Source organism: Penicillium argentinense (genome assembly GCF_028826775.1).
Source record: "Penicillium argentinense strain IBT 30761 chromosome Unknown utg000006l_segment0_segment0, whole genome shotgun sequence".
Taxonomy (NCBI): Eukaryota; Fungi; Ascomycota; class Eurotiomycetes; order Eurotiales; family Aspergillaceae; genus Penicillium; species Penicillium argentinense.
The window spans coordinates 683,146-706,713 of NW_026622665.1; the positions used below are offsets into that span (position 1 = coordinate 683,146).

At 53.0% G+C, this 23,568-nt stretch overlaps 9 protein-coding genes across 9 annotated transcripts; 5 read left to right on the forward strand and 4 right to left on the reverse strand.

Annotated features, from left to right (window-relative positions):
* Positions 1-1,402: 1,402 nt before the first annotated feature.
* On the forward strand, positions 1,403-3,090 carry N7532_007392 (serine/threonine protein kinase SAT4; the record flags this gene model as incomplete). Its single annotated transcript, XM_056619885.1, has 3 exons — positions 1,403-1,939; positions 2,032-2,901; positions 2,959-3,090. The coding sequence occupies 3 exons, from the start codon at positions 1,403-1,405 to the stop codon at positions 3,088-3,090; spliced, it is 1,539 nt and encodes a 512-aa protein (XP_056473251.1).
* A 1,891-nt stretch (positions 3,091-4,981) lies between these two features.
* Positions 4,982-6,156, forward strand: N7532_007393 (amphiphysin-like protein RVS161; the record flags this gene model as incomplete). The annotated part of the gene is made up of 5 exons (XM_056619886.1): positions 4,982-4,994; positions 5,124-5,174; positions 5,251-5,296; positions 5,366-5,439; positions 5,504-6,156. 5 exons carry the CDS (start codon positions 4,982-4,984, stop codon positions 6,154-6,156), a joined length of 837 nt encoding a protein of 278 aa, XP_056473252.1.
* A 249-nt stretch (positions 6,157-6,405) lies between these two features.
* On the reverse strand, positions 6,406-7,176 carry N7532_007394 (uncharacterized protein; the record flags this gene model as incomplete). The annotated part of the gene is made up of 1 exon (XM_056619887.1): positions 6,406-7,176. One exon carries the CDS (start codon positions 7,174-7,176, stop codon positions 6,406-6,408), a length of 771 nt encoding a protein of 256 aa, XP_056473253.1.
* Positions 7,177-8,583: 1,407 nt separating this feature from the next.
* Positions 8,584-9,952, forward strand: N7532_007395 (class I SAM-dependent methyltransferase; the record flags this gene model as incomplete). The annotated part of the gene is made up of 3 exons (XM_056619888.1): positions 8,584-8,657; positions 8,710-9,751; positions 9,947-9,952. The coding sequence occupies 3 exons, from the start codon at positions 8,584-8,586 to the stop codon at positions 9,950-9,952; spliced, it is 1,122 nt and encodes a 373-aa protein (XP_056473254.1).
* A 62-nt stretch (positions 9,953-10,014) lies between these two features.
* Positions 10,015-11,289, reverse strand: N7532_007396 (rRNA-binding ribosome biosynthesis protein RPF1; the record flags this gene model as incomplete). Its single annotated transcript, XM_056619889.1, has 1 exon — positions 10,015-11,289. The coding sequence occupies one exon, from the start codon at positions 11,287-11,289 to the stop codon at positions 10,015-10,017; it is 1,275 nt and encodes a 424-aa protein (XP_056473255.1).
* Positions 11,290-11,560: 271 nt separating this feature from the next.
* N7532_007397 (glycine--tRNA ligase) lies at positions 11,561-16,043 on the forward strand (the record flags this gene model as incomplete). The annotated part of the gene is made up of 4 exons (XM_056619890.1): positions 11,561-13,276; positions 13,328-13,702; positions 13,902-14,054; positions 14,133-16,043. 4 exons carry the CDS (start codon positions 11,561-11,563, stop codon positions 16,041-16,043), a joined length of 4,155 nt encoding a protein of 1,384 aa, XP_056473256.1.
* A 655-nt stretch (positions 16,044-16,698) lies between these two features.
* Positions 16,699-17,475, reverse strand: N7532_007398 (amino acid permease; the record flags this gene model as incomplete). Its single annotated transcript, XM_056619891.1, has 1 exon — positions 16,699-17,475. The coding sequence occupies one exon, from the start codon at positions 17,473-17,475 to the stop codon at positions 16,699-16,701; it is 777 nt and encodes a 258-aa protein (XP_056473257.1).
* A 235-nt stretch (positions 17,476-17,710) lies between these two features.
* Positions 17,711-17,935, forward strand: N7532_007399 (uncharacterized protein; the record flags this gene model as incomplete). Its single annotated transcript, XM_056619892.1, has 1 exon — positions 17,711-17,935. The coding sequence occupies one exon, from the start codon at positions 17,711-17,713 to the stop codon at positions 17,933-17,935; it is 225 nt and encodes a 74-aa protein (XP_056473258.1).
* A 2,474-nt stretch (positions 17,936-20,409) lies between these two features.
* On the reverse strand, positions 20,410-23,238 carry N7532_007400 (serine/threonine protein kinase CLA4; the record flags this gene model as incomplete). The annotated part of the gene is made up of 4 exons (XM_056619893.1): positions 20,410-20,825; positions 20,888-20,987; positions 21,067-23,113; positions 23,222-23,238. 4 exons carry the CDS (start codon positions 23,236-23,238, stop codon positions 20,410-20,412), a joined length of 2,580 nt encoding a protein of 859 aa, XP_056473259.1.
* Between the last annotated feature and the right edge of the window lie 330 nt (positions 23,239-23,568).

Sequence of the window (23,568 nt, forward strand, 5' to 3'; positions counted from 1 at the left end):
TAATGGGGTGGTGTGCAGGGAGTGTTTCGCGGCGATCGCGGAGGGACGGGGATCCGATCGAGATACGAACAGCCGAGGCAGGGATCAGAGTGTAGAGGAAATATTAGTTGTCAGTATCTGGTGTGTCTGTGGAGGAGAGGTCAGGTCGTGTGAATATATGAAGCAAGTTGAAGGGGGAATTCCGAGATGGTCACGGTACCAACGGCTGGTATACCATCCCGCGTCTATCTGTAGGAAGGTAAGATACCGGCTATCTCACGTACCATCACTCACAGTCATCAGTACACTGGACGGGCAAGTGGGCTGCCCCTCCCCTCCTTACTGTAAAGAGTAACGAAGCACGGTCGAGCGGGCCCGCGGACGACCGCTTTGTCCCACGGGGACTCGACGTCGGCTGTCCACGCCACACGAATCAGCGGGTGCTCCAGCACAGCCTCGTCCGTGGCGGAACTATGCACGACAGCTAAGGATATACTAGGGTCCAGTGCATTTGTCATTACTTGGAGAGCTGCAGTCATGGACCAAGGTGGAAGGACGACGTCAGACTCGAGGGTACGGAAAGCACAAAGGAACGTCATCGGTGTCCTGTAATTTCGCGGGTGGACTGGAATTGCTTAATGTTTCTTAGCTGCGAACACGGAAGAGGGAAGATCCAGCGCCGGTTCCAGGGATCTTCCGATTAAATCTCTCACCCCACCGTCGTGCCAAAATACAGCAGCAGAATACAATCAAGAAATTGAATCAAAAGAATAAAAGTAAAAGTGAAAATTTAGCCAGCACCTTTAAACTCGTGCCTACTTCTAGCTAAGTACACTACCTTAGGGTACACTGCTTAGATGAATGCAGAATTTCCTACAATGCTCAGTCAGCAGGAATACCGCATTCTGGTACCGACCCGGTTCTAGGCGGCCACTGCCACCCTCGCCGTAGTAAGTGCATGCCTCGCCTGGTATTACCGTAAGTTTGCTCTGTCAGTGTAGCGTAAGCCCCCCGTGGTATTTCAGCCATCCCCTGTGCCCCCTCGACATCGCCAATTTTGTCCGTTTCTTTTCTCTTTTCCTCCCGTCTTTAGTTTCGTGCCATACCCCGGGCTGTGAGCGCTCTTTGCTCTGTGCGTTCGGCTCCTGTCGCACTTCGTTTGTTTCCCTGCGTCTCTACGAGCACCCCGAATCGACCGCGTCACACATCCTAGGTCTCTGCCTCAGGCACACAACCAGGCAGCACACCACTTTTTTTTCGCCGCCGACGCTCCTCTCTGCCTCAAATCATCCTCGCACCGTGATCGCCCCGGTTGCAGTTCCGCAGCTCTGAGCTTCTCGCGAGCTTCGCTCGTCTCCCATCCACCCCCGGGGACGACGTGTGATCCTGCATATTTTTTGTCTTCTTCCCCAATCTATCGCACATGACTCCGCTTTCTCCCTCACCTGCCCCGTCCGCACTCTCCTCCGCCGCCAACTCTCAACATTCGCATGACCCTCGGGATGGAGACCCTTCGGTAACACGCGCCCTCGCGGGCATGAATCTGTCCGCCCATGCTCCCAACGGGGATGTCCTCCCTCCCCCGGCCTCCCCGGCCCCGAAGCAGCGCCCCAACATCACCTCCCGTTTGACCCGCATGTTCATCGGCAATGGGAAACAGACCCCCACAAAAGAACATGAGATGCACCGCGATCTGTCGGATAGCAGCCTGGATAGTGTCCAGGCCAACTCCACTACTTCTCATGCCCACGCTCCTAACACTGGAGTGAACGGCAAAGACAAGCCGTCGTCCAAACCCTCATCTCGAGCCAACTCCCGACCCCCCTCCCGCACTCCCTCCCGCCAGCCATCCTTGAAGGGCGAGCCCATCGAAAAAGAGAACAAGAAGAAGTCCGGCAACAAAGAACAGAGAGATGGCATCCCGCCTCACAAGCGCTTCGAAGTGATCCCCGCCGAGGGTGTTCACTCTGCCTCCCATTCGCACCACCTCCGCAGCGCCCGCCGACAGGAGAAACTCACCGATTTACTTCGTGATATGCTGGGCGCCGGCAGGAAAAGGGCGACGACCAGGTCGACGAGACTCAACTCTCGCTCATGTCCACCTGGATCGACCAGTTCAAGAACGAGCGCGATAAGCTGGCCGCCGATAAGAAGGGTGGTCCCAACGCCACCGCATCACTGGTCGATAAATATGGCAAATGCCAGGAGATCGTCGGCCGCGGTGCGTTTGGCATTGTCCGCATCTCTCACAAAGTCGACCCCCAAGATTCCAGAAGCGAGCAGCTCTATGCCGTCAAGGAATTCCGCCGCCGACCCTCCGAGACTGCCAAAAAGTACCAGAAGCGGTTGACCTCGGAGTTTTGCATTTCTTCATCCCTCCGCCACCCGAACGTCATCCACACCCTCGACCTCCTCCAAGATGCCAAGGGCGATTATTGCGAAGTAATGGAGTACTGTGCCGGAGGTGATCTCTACACTCTGGTCTTGGCAGCCGGTAAACTCGAAGTCGCCGAAGCCGACTGCTTCTTCAAGCAGTTGATGCGGGGCGTGGAATACATGCACGAAATGGGCGTAGCCCACCGCGACCTGAAGCCCGAGAACTTGCTCCTCACTACGCACGGTGCCTTGAAAATTACGGATTTTGGCAATGGCGAGTGTTTCCGCATGGCTTGGGAAAAGGAAGCGCATATGACAGCAGGATTGTGCGGCTCAGCGCCATACATCGCGCCAGAAGAGTACACGGAAAAAGAATTCGACCCTCGCGCGGTAGATCTGTGGGCTACCGGCGTGATCTACATGGCCATGCGTACAGGCCGCCACCTCTGGCGCGTCGCGCGCAAGGACGAAGACGAGTTTTATCAGCGGTATCTCCAGGGCCGCAAGCATGAGGATGGATATGCGCCGATCGAGACGCTGCATCGGGTAAGCATGCCAGCTACTGCATTTTGGTCAAGCAGAAACTAATACTCCGAGCCTCAGGCACGCTGCCGCAACGTGATTTACTCCATCCTGGACCCGAATCCCTCCCGCCGTATCAACGCCTCCCAGGTCTTGAAGTCTGAATGGGTCCGACAGATCAAGACTTGCAAGGCTGGCGAGGAGGGTTTTTAATCTCTCGCAAAAGCCAGGACTCTCTCAGAGTGTATCTGGCTCCCTAGGTAGTCTGGTGGATCTTTCCTGTACAGACTCGGCGGTTTGCCTCATGGTGTTTTAGAACAGGAGGTCTATCTGATATTTCCAAATCCGCTTCCCATCAGTCTGGAGGTCCCTTTTTGTTGAAAATTTTTTTCCCGGCGCATTATTATCCTTTCCAGCCCTAGCTTGTGGATTTCACGTCAATGCAACGAATCATGCCTTTTTTTTTTTTTTTTTTTTTTGGGCGCGCCGCGCTTGTCTGCCATCACCATGGCAAAGCTTTGCCCTTTCGTTCCTTTCGCATTCCAGGTTTACTAGCAGGGTTTTCTATGCTGATTTCGAATCACCTCACAATCTGCTTTGACTGACATCCACGGATTGAAACGATGACGGCGCTTGTACATCACGACTTATGAGTAGTTCCCTTTATTTTTTTAGCAGTTTCTCGGTTCCGTATATATTGCACGTTAGCTGTACATAGCTTCAACACTTCAAATGTCTTCACTTAACCCTTCAACCACCTATCTCCACTAGGTAGTAACTATAGTATCTCTTCACATTGATATTGCATCACATTTGGAGATAGTAGATACCCCGCCCGCTCAAGCCCATGACATCAACCTCCTGCACGAGGCAGATCATTTTTGCAGCTGGTGCAGGATCCATGCCGAATGCTCCCGATGGTCCACCGGCTCGGGTGTACCGTTATCCATGTGGATGAGTGGTTGTCACACGATCTACTAGGGAACTGGTGTAGAGGTTGTAGCTTTGTGCGTAGAAGTGGTCGGAGTTGGAGTTTGATTTGTAATACCAAGGCTACTACAGATAGTGCGTGGCAGGAGGTTCGGCGGAACACCTATTTTTTAGGAAAATACGGATATAATGCTGTGTTTTTATTGTAGTTATCGACTAAGCAGACCGAGGTCAGACAATATGATTTGAGATTAGACACTCGGTGTATTCAACAGCATTTCCCCATAAATACATACTTACCCAAGTAAACCCGGTGCAACCACTACTAGGCACGAGGACTTCTTACAGTAGTAGTTGGGTATTAATCCCAGCCCATCCATACCTGGGAATACAGTAGCGTAGTACATAACCAGCCACAACTAGCCACCCGCAATGTCCCACTGCAACAAACAGCGCACCTCCGATGCTAGGCATGTACTACTCTAGTACACCTTAGGTAAAGTCCCACTTATCCTGAATGGTTACTCAACAGCAAAACACAGATTCAAATCCAAGGCAACAATCACCGGAATCCCAATCCCACCGCGCTGGTCTTGGCATCAAACTGCAGCTAGGCACCTGCATTCTGCTTCGTCGGTGGGTATCTCATACCGACCTCTGCCTAGACACACTAGGACAAATATCTGAGGGTGGCCTTTACACTAATTAGCAGCGGTAATGTACAGTACACGGAACCCCGATATTCATGTGAGAAGTTTCGTCGGTCTACAAACATACCTACACTTGGGATGCTGGGACTGCAGCCACTCGACATTCCACCCTCGGTATTACCACGGTCAAGTTGTGACCGTATTACTCCAGACAGCAGATAATACTCACAGCGTAATAACAAAACGACTTAAATTTCTTCAGTAGAGTGAAGAAAACTTCAGTACTGATGAAAATGCAACAGTGCCAGTGTCCTGACGTAGCCGCATCCGGAAATTAGTCATCACACAAGGCTGACTCGTGGCAGTGGCCGTGGCGGTGCAAACTACCATGATTGGACTGCAACTTCCAAGGTTGGGACCTGCCTGCCCAGTCTGCCAGTGTCCTCACCATCAACGAACCTCCAAAAGACTCTCACTGCGAGTCACTGCGAGTAGTTTCAACTCACTCCACCACAGTCGCCATCATGTCGTGGGCCGGTACGTTCATCCAGCCAGAGCGAGTGGAATGGAACCGCCTTGCAGCCGACCGTCAGGCACGCAGGGCGGACCTGAACTGGCGGAGCCACTGGTTCTCATAGGAATTCTTGCTAACGGATGTGGCTGCAGGCTTCAAGAAGAATGTCAACCGCGCGACGACGCAGGTTATGATGAAGACCGGTGCGTTCCGGGTACCCCGCAACAACCAACAACTCTGGCGGGCTGTGGGGGTGGGAATTGTGCTAATGTGGTGCAGGTCATGTTGAACGGACGAATGATCGGGATTATGAGATTGAAGAGCGGTAGGTTATCTTTCTGGTGATTTCTCGCCGGCGGGTGGACGGTGCTGGACAGTGCTAATTGCGTTGCAGACGATACCGGACTATGGAAGCGGCTGCCAATCGGCTGCAGAAGGAGGCGAAGGGATACCTGGATTCGTTGCGAGGTGGGTGGTTTGTGGAAGTGGAGTGTCTGACGTGAAGTGCTGAGCAATGCTGACTTCTTTACAGCCATGACGGCCTCGCAGATGCGCATCGCCGAGACCATCGACGCCTTCTACGGCGACGCAGGCACAAAAGACGGTGTGAGCAGAAGCTACAAACAAGCCGTCGAGGACCTGGACGCGGAAACAATCAAGGCATTGGACGGGCCATACCGGTACTTCTCCCTCCACCGTCCACTAAACCAAAAACTAACACAGAACAAAAGAGCAACAGTCCTAGACCCAATCTCCCGCTTCTGCGCCTACTTTCCGGACGTAAATGAATGCATCAAAAAGCGCAACCACAAACTCCTCGACTACGACGCCATGCGAGCCAAGGTAAAGCGACTTGTCGAAAAGCCCGACAAAGACGCCACAAAACTTCCGCGCACCGAACGCGAGTGCGAAATCTCCAAGCAAGCCTACGAACAACTCAACGAACAACTATTCAACGAACTGCCGCAACTCATCGACCTGCGTGTCCCCTACCTCGATCCTAGCTTTGAAGCCCTCGTCAAAATCCAGCTGCGGTTCTGCGCCGAGGCCTACTCGCGTATGGCGCAGGTGCAGCAGTATCTTGATGCGGAGACGAGGGATCAGTATGCGCGCGGTGATTTGGATAATCGGGTTGAGGAGGTTTTGCAAGAGATTCGGGATTTGAGTATTGCGGGGACAGTCTGATTTTCCTGCCCTTAAGGGTTTGGCTTTTTTTCATTTGGTGATGCATAATTGGGCAAGGTAACCTCAGCAAAAGAAAGGTTGGCCGCCGCTCACTTCATGAAGACTACGTTTTTTTATTTCTTGTACATGGGGACCTCTGCGGGAGTTCAATTCATGGGTATCAATATAGCGCTATCGTACATTATCTATCTCTATAAACAGTCCGTCCCCAACCCTAGAAACACACCAGCAATATATGTAGGAGGTATATCACTCATCCCCCTTCCCCTCAAAGAAAAACTCCTCCCCAATAACATCCGCCACGGGCGCCGCCGCCCTACGCACCGCCTCTAACTCCCTCTCATCCATCTCCGTAAGAACATAATCCGCCACCGCATTCTTCCCCCGACTCTCAGGCCTCCCAATGCCCACGCCGACGCGCAGAATTGACAATTCTCGCACCGCAGCCTGCTTCTTCCCCTGCCCCTTCGGGGTGCCCTTCTCCTGCCGGGGACTGGACGGATACATCCCCTTCCCCCTCAAACTCTCACAAACACTAATCAACCCCCGATGCCCGCGCAAACTAAACGCCTCCGGCCCGCCCCGCCTCACACGGATCTTGCCTAGTGGCGACTCCAGCTCGTCGTGGAGGATGACCAGTGTTGCTGGCATATCGGGAGGCACAGCTGCGCCAGCGCCAGCGCCAGCTGAGGGTGTCGATATGGGCACCGCAACACCAGAAGTCGAAATCCACCCCCCGACACTGCCTGCATGATCAACCTTCTCAAACCACCTCTGCAACTGCCGGACGAGCTTCGGTCCGCTCTCGTTCATGTAACTCGGGCTGTACCATGTTGTGTAGAAGGGCGCGGGCGTGGGCAGGGTGCGGAGGAGGGGCGTGAGATTGTCGAGGAGGAGGTGGCCTGCGCTGTGCCGGGTGTTTCGGTAGGGTTTTTGGTTGCCTATTGAGGCGATGAAGAGGAGGCGGCGGGGTGTTGTTGCGACAGTTGTTGCGACTCCCGCGGTGGTTTGGAGGCACATTTTTTTTTTCTTTCGTGTCTTCGGAGGTTGGGTGCGAGGGTAGCCGTCCACCCTAGTAAAGGGAATGTGTACACGGGCACAGAGAGTGCTGAGGTAGTGGAAGGTATCCCGAAAGAAATTTCTGTCCTTCTGGTAAGAACCAGGTTGTCGGGACACGACCGTCGGGCTGGATGACAGAATCTCCAGGCGGGCGGCTCAGGAACGGGAGATCGCCTCGTGACGACGGGTCTTGGACTACCGCTGTGCCGGGTCTGTTTCAGGTTTTATTAGTATTTACTAGTATTTGTCAAGGTTTGCATGGAAATGGGTCGAATATTTAGTAATATTAGTCTATTTTGCTATTAGTTGTACAGTAGTAGACAGTGTTAATTACCAAGGGAAGGATGGTTGGTTGGTGTTTACGGCGTTCCCGAGTGTCTGGATCGAACGCCCCGTATCTCCCATGCTTAAAAGTAGGGTCGGTACTCTACTTAGGAAGGAATGGAGAAGGCAACAGCAAAAGTACTAAACGTGGAGAGTCTCTTGAATCATGTAAAACAGCCGATGGTATGTTATCATATGACTCTTCGGTGTCCAAGCGTAGTCTCCTGGCTAGTCCTATACTTCAGTAAGGTAGGATCATCATCCCATATCTCCATATTAAAATACACGACTACCCTAGGATACCTTGGTATACACAACTATTATCTCCTTTGCATACAGGCAGGGTATGGCCGGATGACAGCGGGAAACCCGTAATTTGAACAAGCGATCTACACGGGCCCTCCCAAACAGGCAACAGTATCTACCTAGGCTAAGCAAGAAATAATCAAATTAAACACAGACCGCGCTCCACTCTTCCCCGCCGCGCAAAGTGTTCACTGTCGAACCCCTGTCCCCGGCTCCACCCTCCCATCCAGCCGGGTTCTACTCAGTACATACTCTACAGGATTAATATATCAACTGGAGCTCAAATCCTGCTCTCCTGGGAATATTTGCTTTTGCGATTCCAGTTCCCCGGGCCGCGCTGGCTTTACTCTACTCGACCGTTCTGCATTTCTTTTCCTGCATCGACGTGACGTATCGTCCGAGCTGTCTGGTCCCACTAGTATCCCGTTAAGAAACTTTCGCCAGCGCTCGGTTGCTTCATCGTGGCTCCGAGCTGAACTGAACTCCTTTTCCTCCGAAATTGTCCTCTCCTTATCAAAATTCTTTTCCTTCCCATCGCCCATCTCATTGCATCGCATCGTATCGCATCGCATCCATCTACCGGTATCTACATCACATACAGACCAGTGAACCCACGCCCATAGAAACTGTACCATCTGGAGAATATCCCCGCCCACCTCCTCCTGGGCGTCGACGCATCTCGCTGTAGGAAATACAGTTCGTCACTTTCCGCGTTTGCTTTCATACAATCGTCATGTCATGGAAGACAAATACCTACAACCGGAGGTCCCCGGCGCCCGCGACTCTGACGAGGATTCAGATGGCGCATCAATGTGAGTAGCACAAAAGCAAACAAGACACAACCTATACTGATGTATGAAATAGAAAATCAACCCGCTCCTGCGCCTCCACCACCCTCCCGCAAATCCACGAAAACGGCCGCCGCTACTGCTCAACTGTCTACTTCATGCCAAACGACGAAACCGAACTAACCCGCCTAAACATAACACACCAAATCTACCTAATCCTGCTAGACGGGTGCCTAACAACAGTACCCTTCAACCCGAAATCGACACCGCGGATTTTAGATGTCGGCACGGGACCAGGCGACTGGGCCATCGAGATGAGCGCCGAGTTTCCGAACGCCGAGATCATCGCGTCGGATATTGGGGTCTTCGACTCTGGTCTGGGCCATCTCTCGCTGCCGAATGTTGATTTTCAACTTGCGGATGCACAGTCTGAGTGGACGTACCATAGTCCTTTTGATCTTGTTCATATACGGGGTTTATCGGGTGCGTTTTTGGATTGGGGACGTATCTATCGACAGGCGTTTGCTCATTTGAAGCCGGGGGGTTATATTGAGGTTGCGGATTCGGATCCGGCGGGGGAGACTATTTCGTTTGGCGAGAACACCCATTCTGAAAATTCTTGTTTAAAGGAGTATACGTCCACCCTCCGCGAAATTGCAAAAGAAGCAGGGTACCCGCGAGACCTGGAGCACCTGCAAACATCCGCATTGTCAGCGGCCGGCTTCGTCGATGTGCGCGTGCTCGAGCGCACGATTCCGATCGGTCTCTGGCCGGAAGATGACCAAGAAAAGACACTGGGAAAGATGGCGCTGATTGCGCTGCTGGAGGGGTTGGAGGCGTATGCATTGCGACCCTTAACCGCGTCCGGAAGGTATACGTCTGATGAAGCGAGACAGCTTTGTGAGAGGGTGCAGGAGGAAGTGCTGGGCAGTTCGGGGTTGAGGATTACGGTTAAGATTGTTACTGGCCGGAGACCTGCTTCTTATGCGCAGAAGAGGCAGGATGTGCTGGCGAGGGCTATGGCGAAGGCGAAGGTTATTAAGGAGAAGGATGGATTTCCTGGGGCGGGAGGGGGAAAGAGGATTGGGATTTTCCTGGAGAAAAAGAGGAAGGGAAGGGTAAGGGTGTTGATGAGGATTCTTAGGTTGGTTGGAGTTTGGCTTTGTTTTTGTATCATATGCATGCAGCTGGTTTCCGGTTGTCGAGCGTGTTTTTATCTTATATCCCATCTTGCAGTTTTATTTCAGTTTTGTTTTTGCAGGGTTTAGAATGATGACACTTTTATGAAACTATATTCATGACCATATGTAAAGTGGTAAAAATTAATACATGATGACTGCTTTTATACTCCCAACCCCATGCACCCAATAAAAGACAAAAACTAAAGCTGGAACAAGGTCCTTTTCTTCTCCATTCCTCCCTTCCATTCCCACTCCTGTCCACTCGCCCGCTGAATCCCCTTATCCACACGGCGCAGCTTGAGCGTAAACCGCGGTCCCAATTCCTGCAGACCGGTCCGGATTCCCTCCGCTCCCTGCATCTCCTTGCCATCCGCACCCTGCACCGCCTTCTCCGTCTCCCGCTTCTCGCGGAAAACATATCGATGACGACGGACGAAGATGTAATCACGCTGGTTATGCAGCGTGACAACCTGCCGGCCCTCAAAATCGGGTTGCGGCGGGAATAACTTCCGGAAGAGATGCGCCGTCAGCATACCCAGCGGCGTGCGGAAGTTATTCAAGATCAGCTCGGGCCAGTGGTCCGTTGCACGGCCGTGGCCAGGCAGACGCTTCGCGTCAATCCAGTTGCTGATTGTAAAGTGGAACGTCGGTCCAACAGGCAGGTGCACCATGGTCAAACCGCACGGCTTCTTCTGGTCCTCATTCAATACGACAAGAGCCGTGAAGTTGCGGTTCGAGGCGAACTTGGAAATCTCCCTGATAGAAAAATTGTGCGAATGACGGTGTGCCTTGCGTCGAATGTACACACTGTTGGGGAAAAGGTCCGTCAGGGTCTCGGCCTGGTCGTGCAGAGTCGAGTTCAACCCGGTAGTGATAAGAATTTTCGGCGTCTTTGTCTCCGAAGAAAAGAGCGATGGGAATTTCTCGGCCAGCGCTTCAGGTGCCAGGCTCAGGTTGGTACTGCGGGTGGACTGGGAAGGACTGGTGGCTCGTTCGGTGGCTGTAGGCAGAGCGTTTTTCTTTCGTCCGCGGTTCTCGTCTTCGTCGTCCTCATCCGAGCCTTCACCGTCGCTCGACGCAATCATACTGTCGATCGACTCGTTATCGGACTCGGCCTCGTCGCTGTCATCCTCGCCCTCCTCCAGTGGTCGGTTCAGTTCGTCCTCTTCTTCCTTCTTGGCTCGCTTGATTCGCTCAACGTCCACGCTCAATCCCAACCCAGTCTCTTCGGCGTCGTTGTCGGCCTCGTCCCACACTCGTTTCCGGTCCAGAGTCAAAGGAATATTGCGACGAAGACGTTCCTCCTTCAACTTGGGGTTCTTGGCTTCTTCTTTCTTGAAAGCATAGCGCTCCGCTCGGCGCTCCGAATCCTTCGCTCGCTTGCGCTTGATGTGCTGGAACTTGCGTCGCATCTTGTTGGCGGGCTTCTGGTCCCCCGCACCTGGCGGAGGCCTCCCATGACCTTTCAGACCCATTTTTTGCAAGAAATGTGATGCAAAAAACTGGCAGTTAGCAACTTCACAAGACGCAAGATGATCGCCGAGAAATAAATTATCTCGGAGAAATGTTTCGCCGGGCTGGCGCGCGATTGAACTTCAATTCGAGGATCGGCCGTGCTTCAAGGGGAAATTTCAAGTTTCAAAAAAACGAGTATAAGGGCCCGCGTGTCCACTTCGTTCCAATTGTTTCCCTCGCACTAATTCTTCTGGTTGTGTTGCCTGGTGTTACGCCGGGCTGGTTTCGTGGATGACTCAATTGCTGCCGCGCATTTTCCCCCGCTCTTTTCTCTTAACCCCTCCACCGCGACTCTTCCAGTCCAGGACTTTCACCTGCTCGACCGCGCTCCAGAAGAAAGCCACCCGGAACCCCAAGATGGCCACCGTCACGACCAAGACCGGCCAGGCGGTCGACCGCCTGACCCTCGACTCAATGCTTCGCCGTCGCATGTTCTACACTCCCTCCTTCGAAATTTATGGTGGTGTGTCTGGTCTCTATGACTATGGCCCTCCCGGAACTGCTCTCGTCGCCAACATGACCGACTTGTGGCGCAAGCACTTTGTGCTGGAGGAGGATATGCTCGAGGTCGATTGCACCATGCTCACCCCGCACGAGATTTTGAAGACCAGTGGTCACGTCGACAAGTTTGCCGACTGGATGTGCAAGGATCCCAAGACCGGCGAGATCTTCCGTGCTGACCATCTGGTCGAGGAGGTGTTGGAGAACCGTCTGAAGGGTGACAAGGAGGCGCGCGGCCAGAAGGTCGAGGTCGATGCAGAGAAGGAGGCCAAGAAGAAGAAGAAGTCCAAGGGCGAGGCCAAGGCTGTCAAGCTGGACGACGCTGTTGTCAAAGAGTACGAGGAGACTCTGGCTCAGATTGACAACTTCGACGGCCCCGATCTCGAGCGCATCATCAAGAAGTATGATATTCGCAACCCCACTACCGACGGCGAGGTTCAGCCTCCTGTTGCCTTCAACCTCATGTTCCAAACCTCCATCGGCCCTAGCAGCAACATGCCTGGTTACCTGCGGCCCGAGACTGCCCAGGGTCAGTTCCTGAACTTCCAGAAGCTGCTCGAGTACAACCAGCAGTCCATGCCTTTTGCTTCTGCCTCAATTGGCAAGTCCTTCCGTAACGAGATCTCTCCCCGCGCCGGTCTGCTGCGTGTGCGTGAGTTCCTCATGGCGGAAATCGAACACTTCGTCGACCCCGAGGGTGGTAAGAAGCACCCCCGCTTCGTCGAGGTCAAGGACACCGAGATGTCCCTGCTGGACCGTAACGTTCAGCTGTCCGGTAGCACCAAGACCACCAAGATGACCATCGGTCAGGCCGTTGAGACCGGTCTGGTTGACAACGAGACCCTGGGTTATTTCCTGGCCCGTATCCAGCTCTTCCTGCTGAAGATCGGTGTCGACTACACCAAGCTGCGTTTCCGTCAGCATATGGCCAACGAGATGGCCCACTACGCCGCTGACTGCTGGGACGCCGAGCTGGAGACCAGCTACGGCTGGATTGAGTGTGTCGGCTGTGCTGACCGCAGTGCCTACGATTTGACCGTGCACAAGAACAAGACCGGTGCCCCACTCGTGGTTCGCGAGACTCGCCCGGAGCCTCTGCGTATTGAGGAGTGGCAGATCGACCTCGAGAAGAAGAAGTTCGGTCCCCGCTTCAAGAAGGACAGCAAGACCGTCGAGGCAGCCGTTGAGGCTCTGTCCCAAGACCTGCGCGAGAAGCTATCTCTCGACCTGGAGTCCCAGGGCAAAATCGAGATCGATGTTGAGGGAGTTGGATCCGGCAAGGTCGAGCTGGACAAGGACCTCATAAAGATTGAGAAGCGTACCCGAGTTGAGAACGTTCGCGAGTACACTCCCAATGTTATTGAGCCGTCCTTCGGTATCGGCCGTATCATGTACAGCATGATCGAGCACGTCTACTGGTCTCGTGCCGGCGACGAAGCCCGCGGAGTACGTATTTCCCACCATTCTTTTACTCTACTGTATACTGACTCTAAATAGGTCCTCTCCTTCCCTCCCGCCATCGCTCCTACCAAGGTGCTACTGGTTCCCCTCTCCACCAACCCCTCCTTCAAGCCCCTGACCCAGCGTCTTACCTCCAAGCTGCGTCGTCTGGGCGTATCCACCCGTGTGGATGATTCTTCTGCCAGTATCGGCAAGCGCTACGCTCGTAACGACGAGCTGGGTACTCCCTTCGGTATCACCGTCGACTTCCAGTCCGTCAAGGACAACACCGTCACCTTGCGTGACCGTGACACCACCAAGCAGGTCCGTGCCAGCGAGGACGAGATCCTGCAGGCTATCAAGTCGCTGACTGATGGCGACGAGACCTGGGCGGATATTGCTAAGCGGCTGCCCGAATTTACCGGCCAGGAGGTCGAATAGAGTAGATGATCGCATTTAAAAATATCCATTTCCTTTTTCTAGACTCGGATTTGCCCCATCACATCATTTTCTTAGTAAATAAAATGCCCCAAAGTGTTGTTGTAGCCTACGGCATCCCCAATCCGGCCAACCGCGCCAAGAATCCGGGGCAACCTCAACCTGACCTCCGCCAACCTGTCCTCTTTCTCAGGACGCAATCCCCAACATGGCGCCCACAATCCACGCCGCGAAAATCACGCTCTCGTGTCCGCTCTTCGCAGCCGACTTCGATCCGCGCGACAACACCCGTCTGTTCGTCGGCGGCGGGGGCGGCGAAGGCCGCAGCGGAGTCGGGAATAAGATCGTAAGTGGCGCTTTCTAGCTTCTGTCTTGGCTTACCTTGAAGATGTACGTGAAGATGATGCTGACAAGTTTAATATAGTCATTGCTCGACACGTCGCGTCGAGACGAGATTTCCGAAGTGGTCGAATTGAACCTATCGCGCGACGAGGACTCGGTGACGTCGCTGGCCGCCGCGCCGCAGATCGACGATGATGATCATTCGCTCGTTGCGCTTGCTGGAATCAATAGCTCGATCGCGGAGCAGAAGAAGGGTAATAACCAGCACATGCGTGCGTTTCGATTCGAGGCGCCGCGGAAGGTCCAGGAGGCTGTGAGTGCGGCGCGCAGCGACGACAAGAAACAGGCCGACAAACAGACTGAGGTGAAGATTATTCCTGGAAAATCAGAAGCTCTCTCGCGCGCTTCAATTTTCCGAACTAAGGGCCCAGGATCGGATGATACATATCAGCGCATTATGCGGTTGTCGCCGTGGAAGAGGCATGTCGAGGACTCGGATAAAAAGAGCAAGGATACTCGTGTAGGTGCCATTGCTACAGGCATGGCGTCTTCCGGTGAAGTTGTCTTCTTCCGTGCTACTGGTTCGCCCAGTGACTCGGATGTTATTGGCCGTATTCGTCTTGCGTCGAATGAAGAAGCTGAGGACGTAGACTTTGCCGATCTGGAATCCGACTCCAATACCAAAGATGCTGCAAGGAAGTACCGCGTGGCATATACGAACGGTGTGGACGTGATGATTGGCGAGATCTCCTCTTCCACCCGCTCAAATGGCAGTCCCGATGTCCGCAGCATCTATACAATCCCGCTTCCCAGCAGCGGCGCCAGAGCTGCACGACCCAAGATTCGATCTCTCCGCTTTGTGGGAAGAAACACAATCCTCCTCCTTCAGAATGCCCCAGATCGCAGCGGCAGTGAACTCGTCCTGATCAGCGTGCCGGCGGACAAGGAACAAATGTCCACCGTACTACGCCGCCGCAAACTCCCACGAACTGTAAAGATAGGCCTCGGTCTAGACGTCTGCCAACTAGGCAAGAACCCAGCCGGCCAACAACAAACCATCGTCGCAGCCAGCGGCAACGATAACTCGATCAACATCTGGACAATCGAAAGCGGGCCCCGAAAAGGTTACTCCCGATTACGTCCCTACACCACCCTCCGCGACGTCCACCCCTTCTCAATGACCAAGCTGGTCTTCTCAACCTTCACCCCTCCCTCTCACCCCGTCACACCAGACGTCCGTCCGCAACGCGTCAAACTCGCCTCAATCAGCATGGGCAATACCGTCGTCGTCCACACCCTCCCTCTCTCCCCCTTCCCGCCCTCCTCCCGAACCCCCCGCTACGTCCTGGTCCTGCCCGGCCCCGCGGAATTCTGGGAACTAATGTACTTCACCACGATGTGCCTCATCTCCCTGGTGACCATCATGACGGCCCTGTACGCCTACGCGGAGATCCGAGGCGGGACACCGGAAGTCCTAGGCGCGAAGAATTGGCTGCCAGTTAGCTGGCGCGATGCCATTGCCAACGAGTACATTCTCCCAGCACCGGAACACCGCTCGTTCCTGGATCATTATTTCGCCGTTGAACCTGCGCCTGAATCCTCTGTGTCCGAGACGCAAATGAATCTGGACACAGAACTACGCAGCCTAAAAGAAATCCTCGACAAAGTTCACCAATCCGGCGCCGCACCCGCAGACCTCGAAACAGTGCAACCACATGATATCTCCATCATCGTCCGCTGCAGCGAACACAACGACGCTGAGACAAGCGTGCTAATCGAGACGGCGATGTCGACGCACGCAGAGAAGGTTGCTGAGAAGGAGAAGCTGGTTGCGTGGAAGGAGATGAGCGAGTCTGATCGCGTTGCGTGGAGACAAAAACTTACAGATGCGGGGCGGTGGACTGTTGAGCATGGCGAGAATGTGCTCAAGGGTGTTCTTTTTGGGGAGATTTGTGGGGGTGTTGGAAGGGTTGTTCGGGAGGAGTTGCCTTAGCTCTGACCTTCTCCAAGGTGTGGTTTGATTTAACTTGTCTGGAATATTGGCTATTTGGATTGCTTTCTTGTATGATTTACATGATCGATGATTGATTCTGGTATATTGAACTGATTGTATACTTACTTCTTCTCGTGTTCGGTAGACTACAGCCTTAAGTCACAACATGAAACATTGGGTACTGTCACAAGTAAGCAGGCTTAGTATAACTACGTGGACGGATTGACGCTGTGGGCCGTGCTCTGAACACCTAAAGTATGAATTCTCATCATTCCGTCTAAAAGAGTACTCAGCGTGGTAGTGGCATCTAAAGAGTTCTGCCAGAGCTTTCTACCGAACAACTCTATTCACATGTTTTTGTCTTCCAGGTATTCCCTCAACAGCACCAGACCACGTCTGATAGCAACTTCAGGCCTATCCACAAGTGTGAGAGCAACAGCCACAGCCACCACGGCGGGATTTCCATGAGTCTACGTGTCTGTGCATTATCGCCTACTATGTACCTAAGGTATAAATTAAAATTATGTAATTCAGTGGTTTGCTAACTAACTAGTTATTTAACTAGTTATTTACGCGTTTCCTGCCTTGGGCATCCGCATAAATTTGTATCAGTTACATTCACTCCCTCTTCCAGTTCAATCCAACCTTCCAAACATCACCCATTCCTAGCACTTATGTCAGCCCTCATCGTCGGGCCTTCCCACTTATACCGTCCTCGAGCAATCCAATCCCCACAACCAAAAAGCATGACAAACCCAAGCACAGGCCCAGCATAATTCATATTCTCCGCAGTAACCGGCACCTTCGCGGGGAACGGAAGGAGAACAACAAAATAAGTAGTGAAAAGAATAGCCAGAAGATTCACAGGGAGCCCAAGTTTCCCTAGACTAAAGCTTCCCCGCGGGATATCCTGGGGCGCCGTTACACGCTTGACGACAAGGAGGACGAGAGGAATAAGATAAGAAATGTACAGACCGAGCGTGCTGAGCGAAAGAATCGCATTGAACGCAGCCGTGGGCCCAATCTGGATGAACAACAGCATGAATATGAATGATAACACGAGGAGTAGAGCTCGGAGGAGGATCTTGTAGGTTGGGTCGACGAGTGCGACGAAGTCGCTGAAGGGGAGGCCGTTGTCTCGAGCGAAGGCCCAGGTGCGACGGGTTACGGAAGCGAGGCCGTTGAAGAGGGCAATCCAGCCTGGTAGCATTCCCATTGCCATGAGGACGAAAGTCGCTGTTTTGGAGCCGGTTGCTTGGTAGGCGATTGTGATGATGGGGTAGCCTGTTGGGCTGGTGACCGCTTCGGTGCAGTCGCCCATGCAGTAGAGGACGGCGATTAGGTAGGAGAATGCGAGAGTGCCGTTGATGAGAGTGCCGTAGATTATGGAGCGGGGGATGACGACTTGGGCGTTTTGTACTTCTTCGGCCATATGGATTACGCCGTCGACGCCTGTTCACAAGTTGGGATTAGATTGATCTGATAGTTGATAGTGTGGAAGTACCAGCCAGGGGCTTAATGACACCAAGAAGACTATCAGAACAGACCAACCCCGGAATCCTTCCATCCATTCAAGCTGCCGACAGAGGTATTCCAGACGAATGAGTCGGGGTTTCGAGGGGCGAGTATAACGAAGACTGCGATGGTGACGAGGAGAGGGAAACGACATGCATGATCCCCGCCACAAGCTCGATAGCTCCCAGAACGCGAAGCGCAAAGATATTGATAATTATCGGGATGAATACACCTTCCTACATGAGCAGCGTCCCGGGCAACCGTACAACTTCATAGTCAGGGTGCACCAGCACGCGCATGCCCTGGATTTGGATGCCGATGAAGTAGAACGCGATGCAGACGAGGGCGGACCAGGAGAAGACAGTGACCATACCTGATATCAGATGTTCAATATACAGCTATAAGCAAAGGGAAAGGCATGCGCTCCGCCTGGAAGAAACTGATAAATCGGCGACCCCGAGGCGCGAGGAAATAGCTCCAGTGATATTGAGCACCTACAGTGGGGTGTCTGACTCGTCAGCACGCACATTGCAATTATTTTGTGTCAAACACGTACAGAGAAGCCAGCTCAGTTAAAGAGCATTCGATGGCCAGACTCAGACTACCCACAGTGCTTAAGATAATCCCATAAGCTATCGCCCCAGGACCGCCGTTGTACAGCCCCGAGAGCAAACTGCCACCGGCCGATTCCCATGTGGCAAGCAGGCAAGCGGAAAATACGACTGATGAGAAGAACTTGAGATATCTCTGTTGATAATTAGAGTCTGGAAGACTTTGGCAAATCAAATCGAACGCTGGCTGGATATTCACATCTAGCTGTTGTTTCTGGCGCAATGTAACGCTCTCATCGGCATCATTCCCACTCCCTGTGATCGCACAGCTCGGAGAGAAAATGTGGACAGAACATCCGGAGAAAGGAAGTCGAGACCTGAAGACGGAAGTACTTAAGATATCGTTCCGTAAAGATTAGACAGGGATCTTGATTGCACAATGAACAAGTAGTCGACAGTTTAGATGTGAGATGTTGCGCCACATCAAATCACTAAGATGTTCGCTTCTGCATACCGTTTTTGTGTGCATTCTAATAACGAGACTGGTCTATGTCGTTGGCTGCTAACATTGCCAAGTACTAGTTAAAGAGCCGGCCACTTCTAGTAGCTAGTCGGGTCTGTTTGGACGCTAGTTATGTTAATGCCATTGATGGAAAATCCCGGACCCACCCGAGTGGTCTCAACCTATTGATATGTTAAACCGAACAAACACAGTGTACTACTACCGACAGGACAAGCATCCTTGCACAGATAAGGTGTAAGGGTACCACGCCAAACCAACAGCCACCTTGTGCGCAAGCCAAGAGCAAGGATTCAATGGGTAAAGGCCGCGAAGAAACAACAAGGGTTTAAATTTCCGCTTTCAAGAGTAATCTAGTACCTAGGTATCAGGGGTGTGAAGAAACAGGCCTTTAGTATATGTCCTGGCAAGTAGCACCTATTTCCACAAATTCTGATGTGGTGTCTTGCAATATTTACATGATATATGACTGATTCTAGTATGTTCAAATTGATTGTGGGAAGAGGATATGAGGGTAAATTCATACAGGGCCATGGCCTACATACCACGTAACATGACAACGCTACAATCCATTCGCTCAATCAGCATAAGCAGAGCAAGAACTTTCTGTTCAATCTAAATTGATTTGCGCGTTAAACTCTATTTTACCACGGCCCAACATACTACAATCTAGTATTATCTACGAAACCATGAACCATAAATCATCACCACTATGTAGATTGTAGATTTGCAGGGTAGACGAATTGAACGGTTTAAACCAACGACTGTACAACACTATAGCCCAACCCAACCCAGCAATTACATACCAGCCAAACGAAGTATGAGTAGATATCATCGAAAATTGATTGATTCCAGCAGCCGCTCATAGCACTAACAATACGTCTCGTACCCGAACATACTTAAGACAAAAAATAAAATAAAATAATAAAAATATAAATCGGCAAAAAAACAAACCCATAGACTTTCGCATCTGGAAGTAAAAGAACGTAATCCTCGCAGAAGCACGACTTTGGTGTACTTACCTTTCAAGTACACTGCACCCATCCACTACCCACAAAAAATACAAAGCCCCCGAGCTCGCATAGAAATAGAAATAGAACCCTCGCAAACACGACTAAGTGTACTTACCCCACATCCCAAGTACACTACAACCCCCACCACCCTTCAATACAAAACAAAGCAATCATAACAATACTAGCAGAGCTCAAAACCTCGATTCACTATCGCTTTTAGGCATGGTACAACAATTCGTCAACGTCATTTCGAAAACAAAAACAAACAGCGCACGCAAGCGCCAGCGTACTGAAAGCAGTAACGGTCTTTGGGCTCATTCCCAGAACAAAGTAAGGAACGCTAGCTCAGTATCACAATCATGATGATCTTGTTCCTCATCCATACTTCATCGTAACCCTCCATAGGTCGGTGGGGGTCGGAGGGGGGCGAACGCAGACAAGAAAAGGACAAGAAGTAGCTCGAATTAACAAGACCAGCAAGCTCGTGAAAAAGGTTGTCACGACAGAAAAAAGACAAAACGCCGGATTACCCACGCCCAAGGTTTATGTAAAGCATTTGAATTCAACAAGATAGGCAATGGTGATAGGATCGTTGGCGGGTTAAATCCGGGACGACGGATTCGCGGGGGTATGTATGGTTGTCCATGCAGGTCGTTCGTGAATGTGCAGTAAAAAAAAGGAATGTCTAACCGTCGGCGTAAATAACACCAGATAGCTGATGGCCAGATTTTTCATCTCGTTCGAGACAGATTACTGGAATTATGGCATTACTGCCCGTTGCTGGTCTTCTTCCAGCGAAGAAGTTCTGCTAGGCTCGCCAAGCTGCAGCCGGTTTGTAGGAATTCGTGGGCGAGGAGTTCGTCGGCGGTGGCGCGGCTGCGGACGTCCACGCAGAGACACACGCTTAGGAATGCCTTCAGCTCCTTGCTCAGTTTCTCGGGTTTCTTCAGGCGGGGGGTGCCGTTGGTGGCGATCAGGTATAGTGCTTTCAGGGGTTCTTCGTTCAGGTACGGGGGTTCGGACTCGATCATCTCAATAGCCATAATACCGAGAGACCAGCAGTCAACCTTTGGCCCGTATTCCTTCTGCTTCACAACCTCTGGTGCCATCCAGTACGGGGTTCCCACCATGGTAGCGCGCTTGCTCTTGGACTCGGTGAGCTTGGCGCAGAAGCCGAAATCAGCTGTAGGGTTGAGTCGGTTAGCACTGTATGGCGTCATGTGTCTGGTCGACAGGGAGACATACTGATCTTCACGTGGCCGACACGGTCGAGCAGCACGTTGTCACTCTTGATATCACGGTGGATAATGTTCTGGCTGTGCAGGTGGGCCAGCCCCTTGCACGTCTGTATATCATGAGTCAGTGGCCATAAATAAACGCCGGAAATGATGGGGGGTTAAAAAAAAAAAAAAAAAAAAACAAACCTCGGCGCAAATGGTAGCAATCTGGTTTTCCGCAATCACTTGGTTGTTGTCAATCACATCCGTCAAAGCACCACCCTCCATAAATTCCATCACCACCCAAAGTTCATTGCTGGACTCTTGCAAGAACGAATCCAAGAAATTGACAATGTTGGCGTGTTGGCTGTCTTTCATAACAATAATTTCGTTGACAATAAGCTCCTTTCGGGGCTGGCTACGCAGATCCATCTGCTTGATAGCCACCTGGCACCGCGGGCCATACTGGCGGTACAGCTCGCGAGCTACAGGCGATGTGGCCTGCTCCTTAACTCGTGCAACATACACGGAACCGGATGCACCCTGACCAATCTTGCGCTGCTTGCTGTACGAGTCGTTCGGGTTATCCTTAGACACGACAGACCGCAGTCGATCCATCACCTCGTTCTCGTTCATAGCCGACATGCGCACCTCCTTCTGACGGGGCTCGGGCTTCTTGGTGAGCGCAGCTTCCGCCTGGCGGACGCCATCCGGGACAGCCTGCTTGTTACCGGTCTGCTTATTCGCAATGTTGAGGGGCTTCACGGCCTGAACCGGAGCGGGGAGACGAGTAGGGGGAGGGCCCTGGGCCTGCTGGGCCTTGTTGCCATTGTTCTGAGGACGGTTGGCCGCCTGAGCACGAGGATCATTGGGAGCGTAACGGCCCGGAGAACCTTGCTGGTCCTCACTGCGGGAACCACCCGGGGTGCGAGGGTGTCCCTGGCCCTGGTTCTGGCCATAGGGGCTCTGGGAAGGAGGAGCCGGAGCCGGACGCTGTGCGGTAAGCTGACGAGGATCCTGTCCCGGAGCCCGAGCACCAGCAGATCCAGGAGCCTGCGGAGCGGGACGAGAGGGTTGATAGCGGTTGTTCATAGGAGAGGCCTCTCCGCCATAGCCACCAAGCTCTTGTTTGGCCAGAGGCGGTCGAGACTTGGGTAGAGATGCGTTGTAAGCTTCGTCTTCTTTGCGACGTTGTTCCTCCTCCACGCGACGACGCTCCTGATCGGCCATCTCCTTCATGCGTTCCAATTGCTGCTGTTGTTCCATCGCACGGTCCGTCTGGCCGCCCTGCGACTGTCCAGGCGAGGACACCGAGCGTATGGAGCCATCACCCGAAGACTTGGATTGGCCGCTGTCCAGACGTTGCATAGGGCCCGGAGGCGGAGGACGAGGAGGCGCAATGGAATTTCCTACAGTGTTGCTGCCAAGGGGCTTGGGCTGCCCGCCGGACGGACCACTCATACCGCCATAGTACTGCGGATTCTGTTCGCGCATCTTGATATCGGAGTAGAATTCGAGAACCTCGATCACGGCCTGGGGGTTCTTCTTGTAGTCCTCCTTGGTAATGGCGGAGGCCGTCAGAAGCTTCTCCCACTCGGGAGGCAAGCCTACGAAGGCGCCGGTTTGCGGGTCGAAGCCGACGTGAACGCGGTGACTGAAATTGGTAGGGTTGCTGACGCCGCCCATGCCGGGGCAACGTTCGTAGATTTTGTCGATCCATTCGTAGATCTCATCGTCCGATCGCACCTCACAGGTGATTGTTTTGGTGGCCACGTCTCGGTTCAGCAGCGTTGCCTTGCTGTTCGCATCCTTGGGGTTGGCCAGACGAATAATCTCAAAGGCCATCTTCGATTCCTCCGAACGGGAGACTGACACCACCGTGGTCAGTGGGAAGGTCAGAGCGATCTTGCCGGATTCATTCTTCATAAACTCGATTCGAGACTCGCGGAGGATGAGATAGCGCTGGTTCCATGTCGCGAGAAACTTGTCTTCCTTGCACCGCACGAATCCTTCTTTCACGATAGCCACTCCACCCTGGCCGCCGGTCTGGCTCCGGGCAAGAGACGGTTGACTGGTGTTGGGGAATAGCGAGAGATTGCCGGTGCCCGGCGTGCTGGGCGAGTTCAAACTCATCTGGTTGAAACTGGTAGCAGCCGCATTGACGTTGTTGGTGGGAAGTGTCAATTTGGGACGATCGGTCGGGGGCCGGGGAGCCGGCCCCGGATTCATAAACTGATCCGGCGTGTACATGGGGCTGTTGTGGTGGGGAGATTAGCAAGGGCACATCCAGGGGCAGAACGCGATCGCGGGGTGTAGCATCCACAGGGAAGCGGAGGGTTTGAAGGGAGGGGGCATCACTCACTTTGCGTAGGAACCCATCGTTGCCAGGGAGTCGCGAAGGCGAAGAAGCGAAAGTGCGCCGAAACCTCCTGAGGCCCCTCGAGGCTAGACTTGGACGGGGTCAGTCCCTTTGGACTTTTTTTTTCGCACGTTCAGGGGAGGAAGCACGGGCACCAGCACAACACGGGGCTTCGCAACGCGGACCGCGGGCGGGGCCAATGCAGACAGAGGTGGATAGAATTGCTGAGACTCACGTAGAGATTTAGAGCGGACCTCGCACTGCGAGGGTGGCTCAACACAGAAAAACAGGTGATGGAGGAGGGGGGGGGGGAAGAATGGCGGGGGTGGGATGAGAGGAGGAAAAGATAA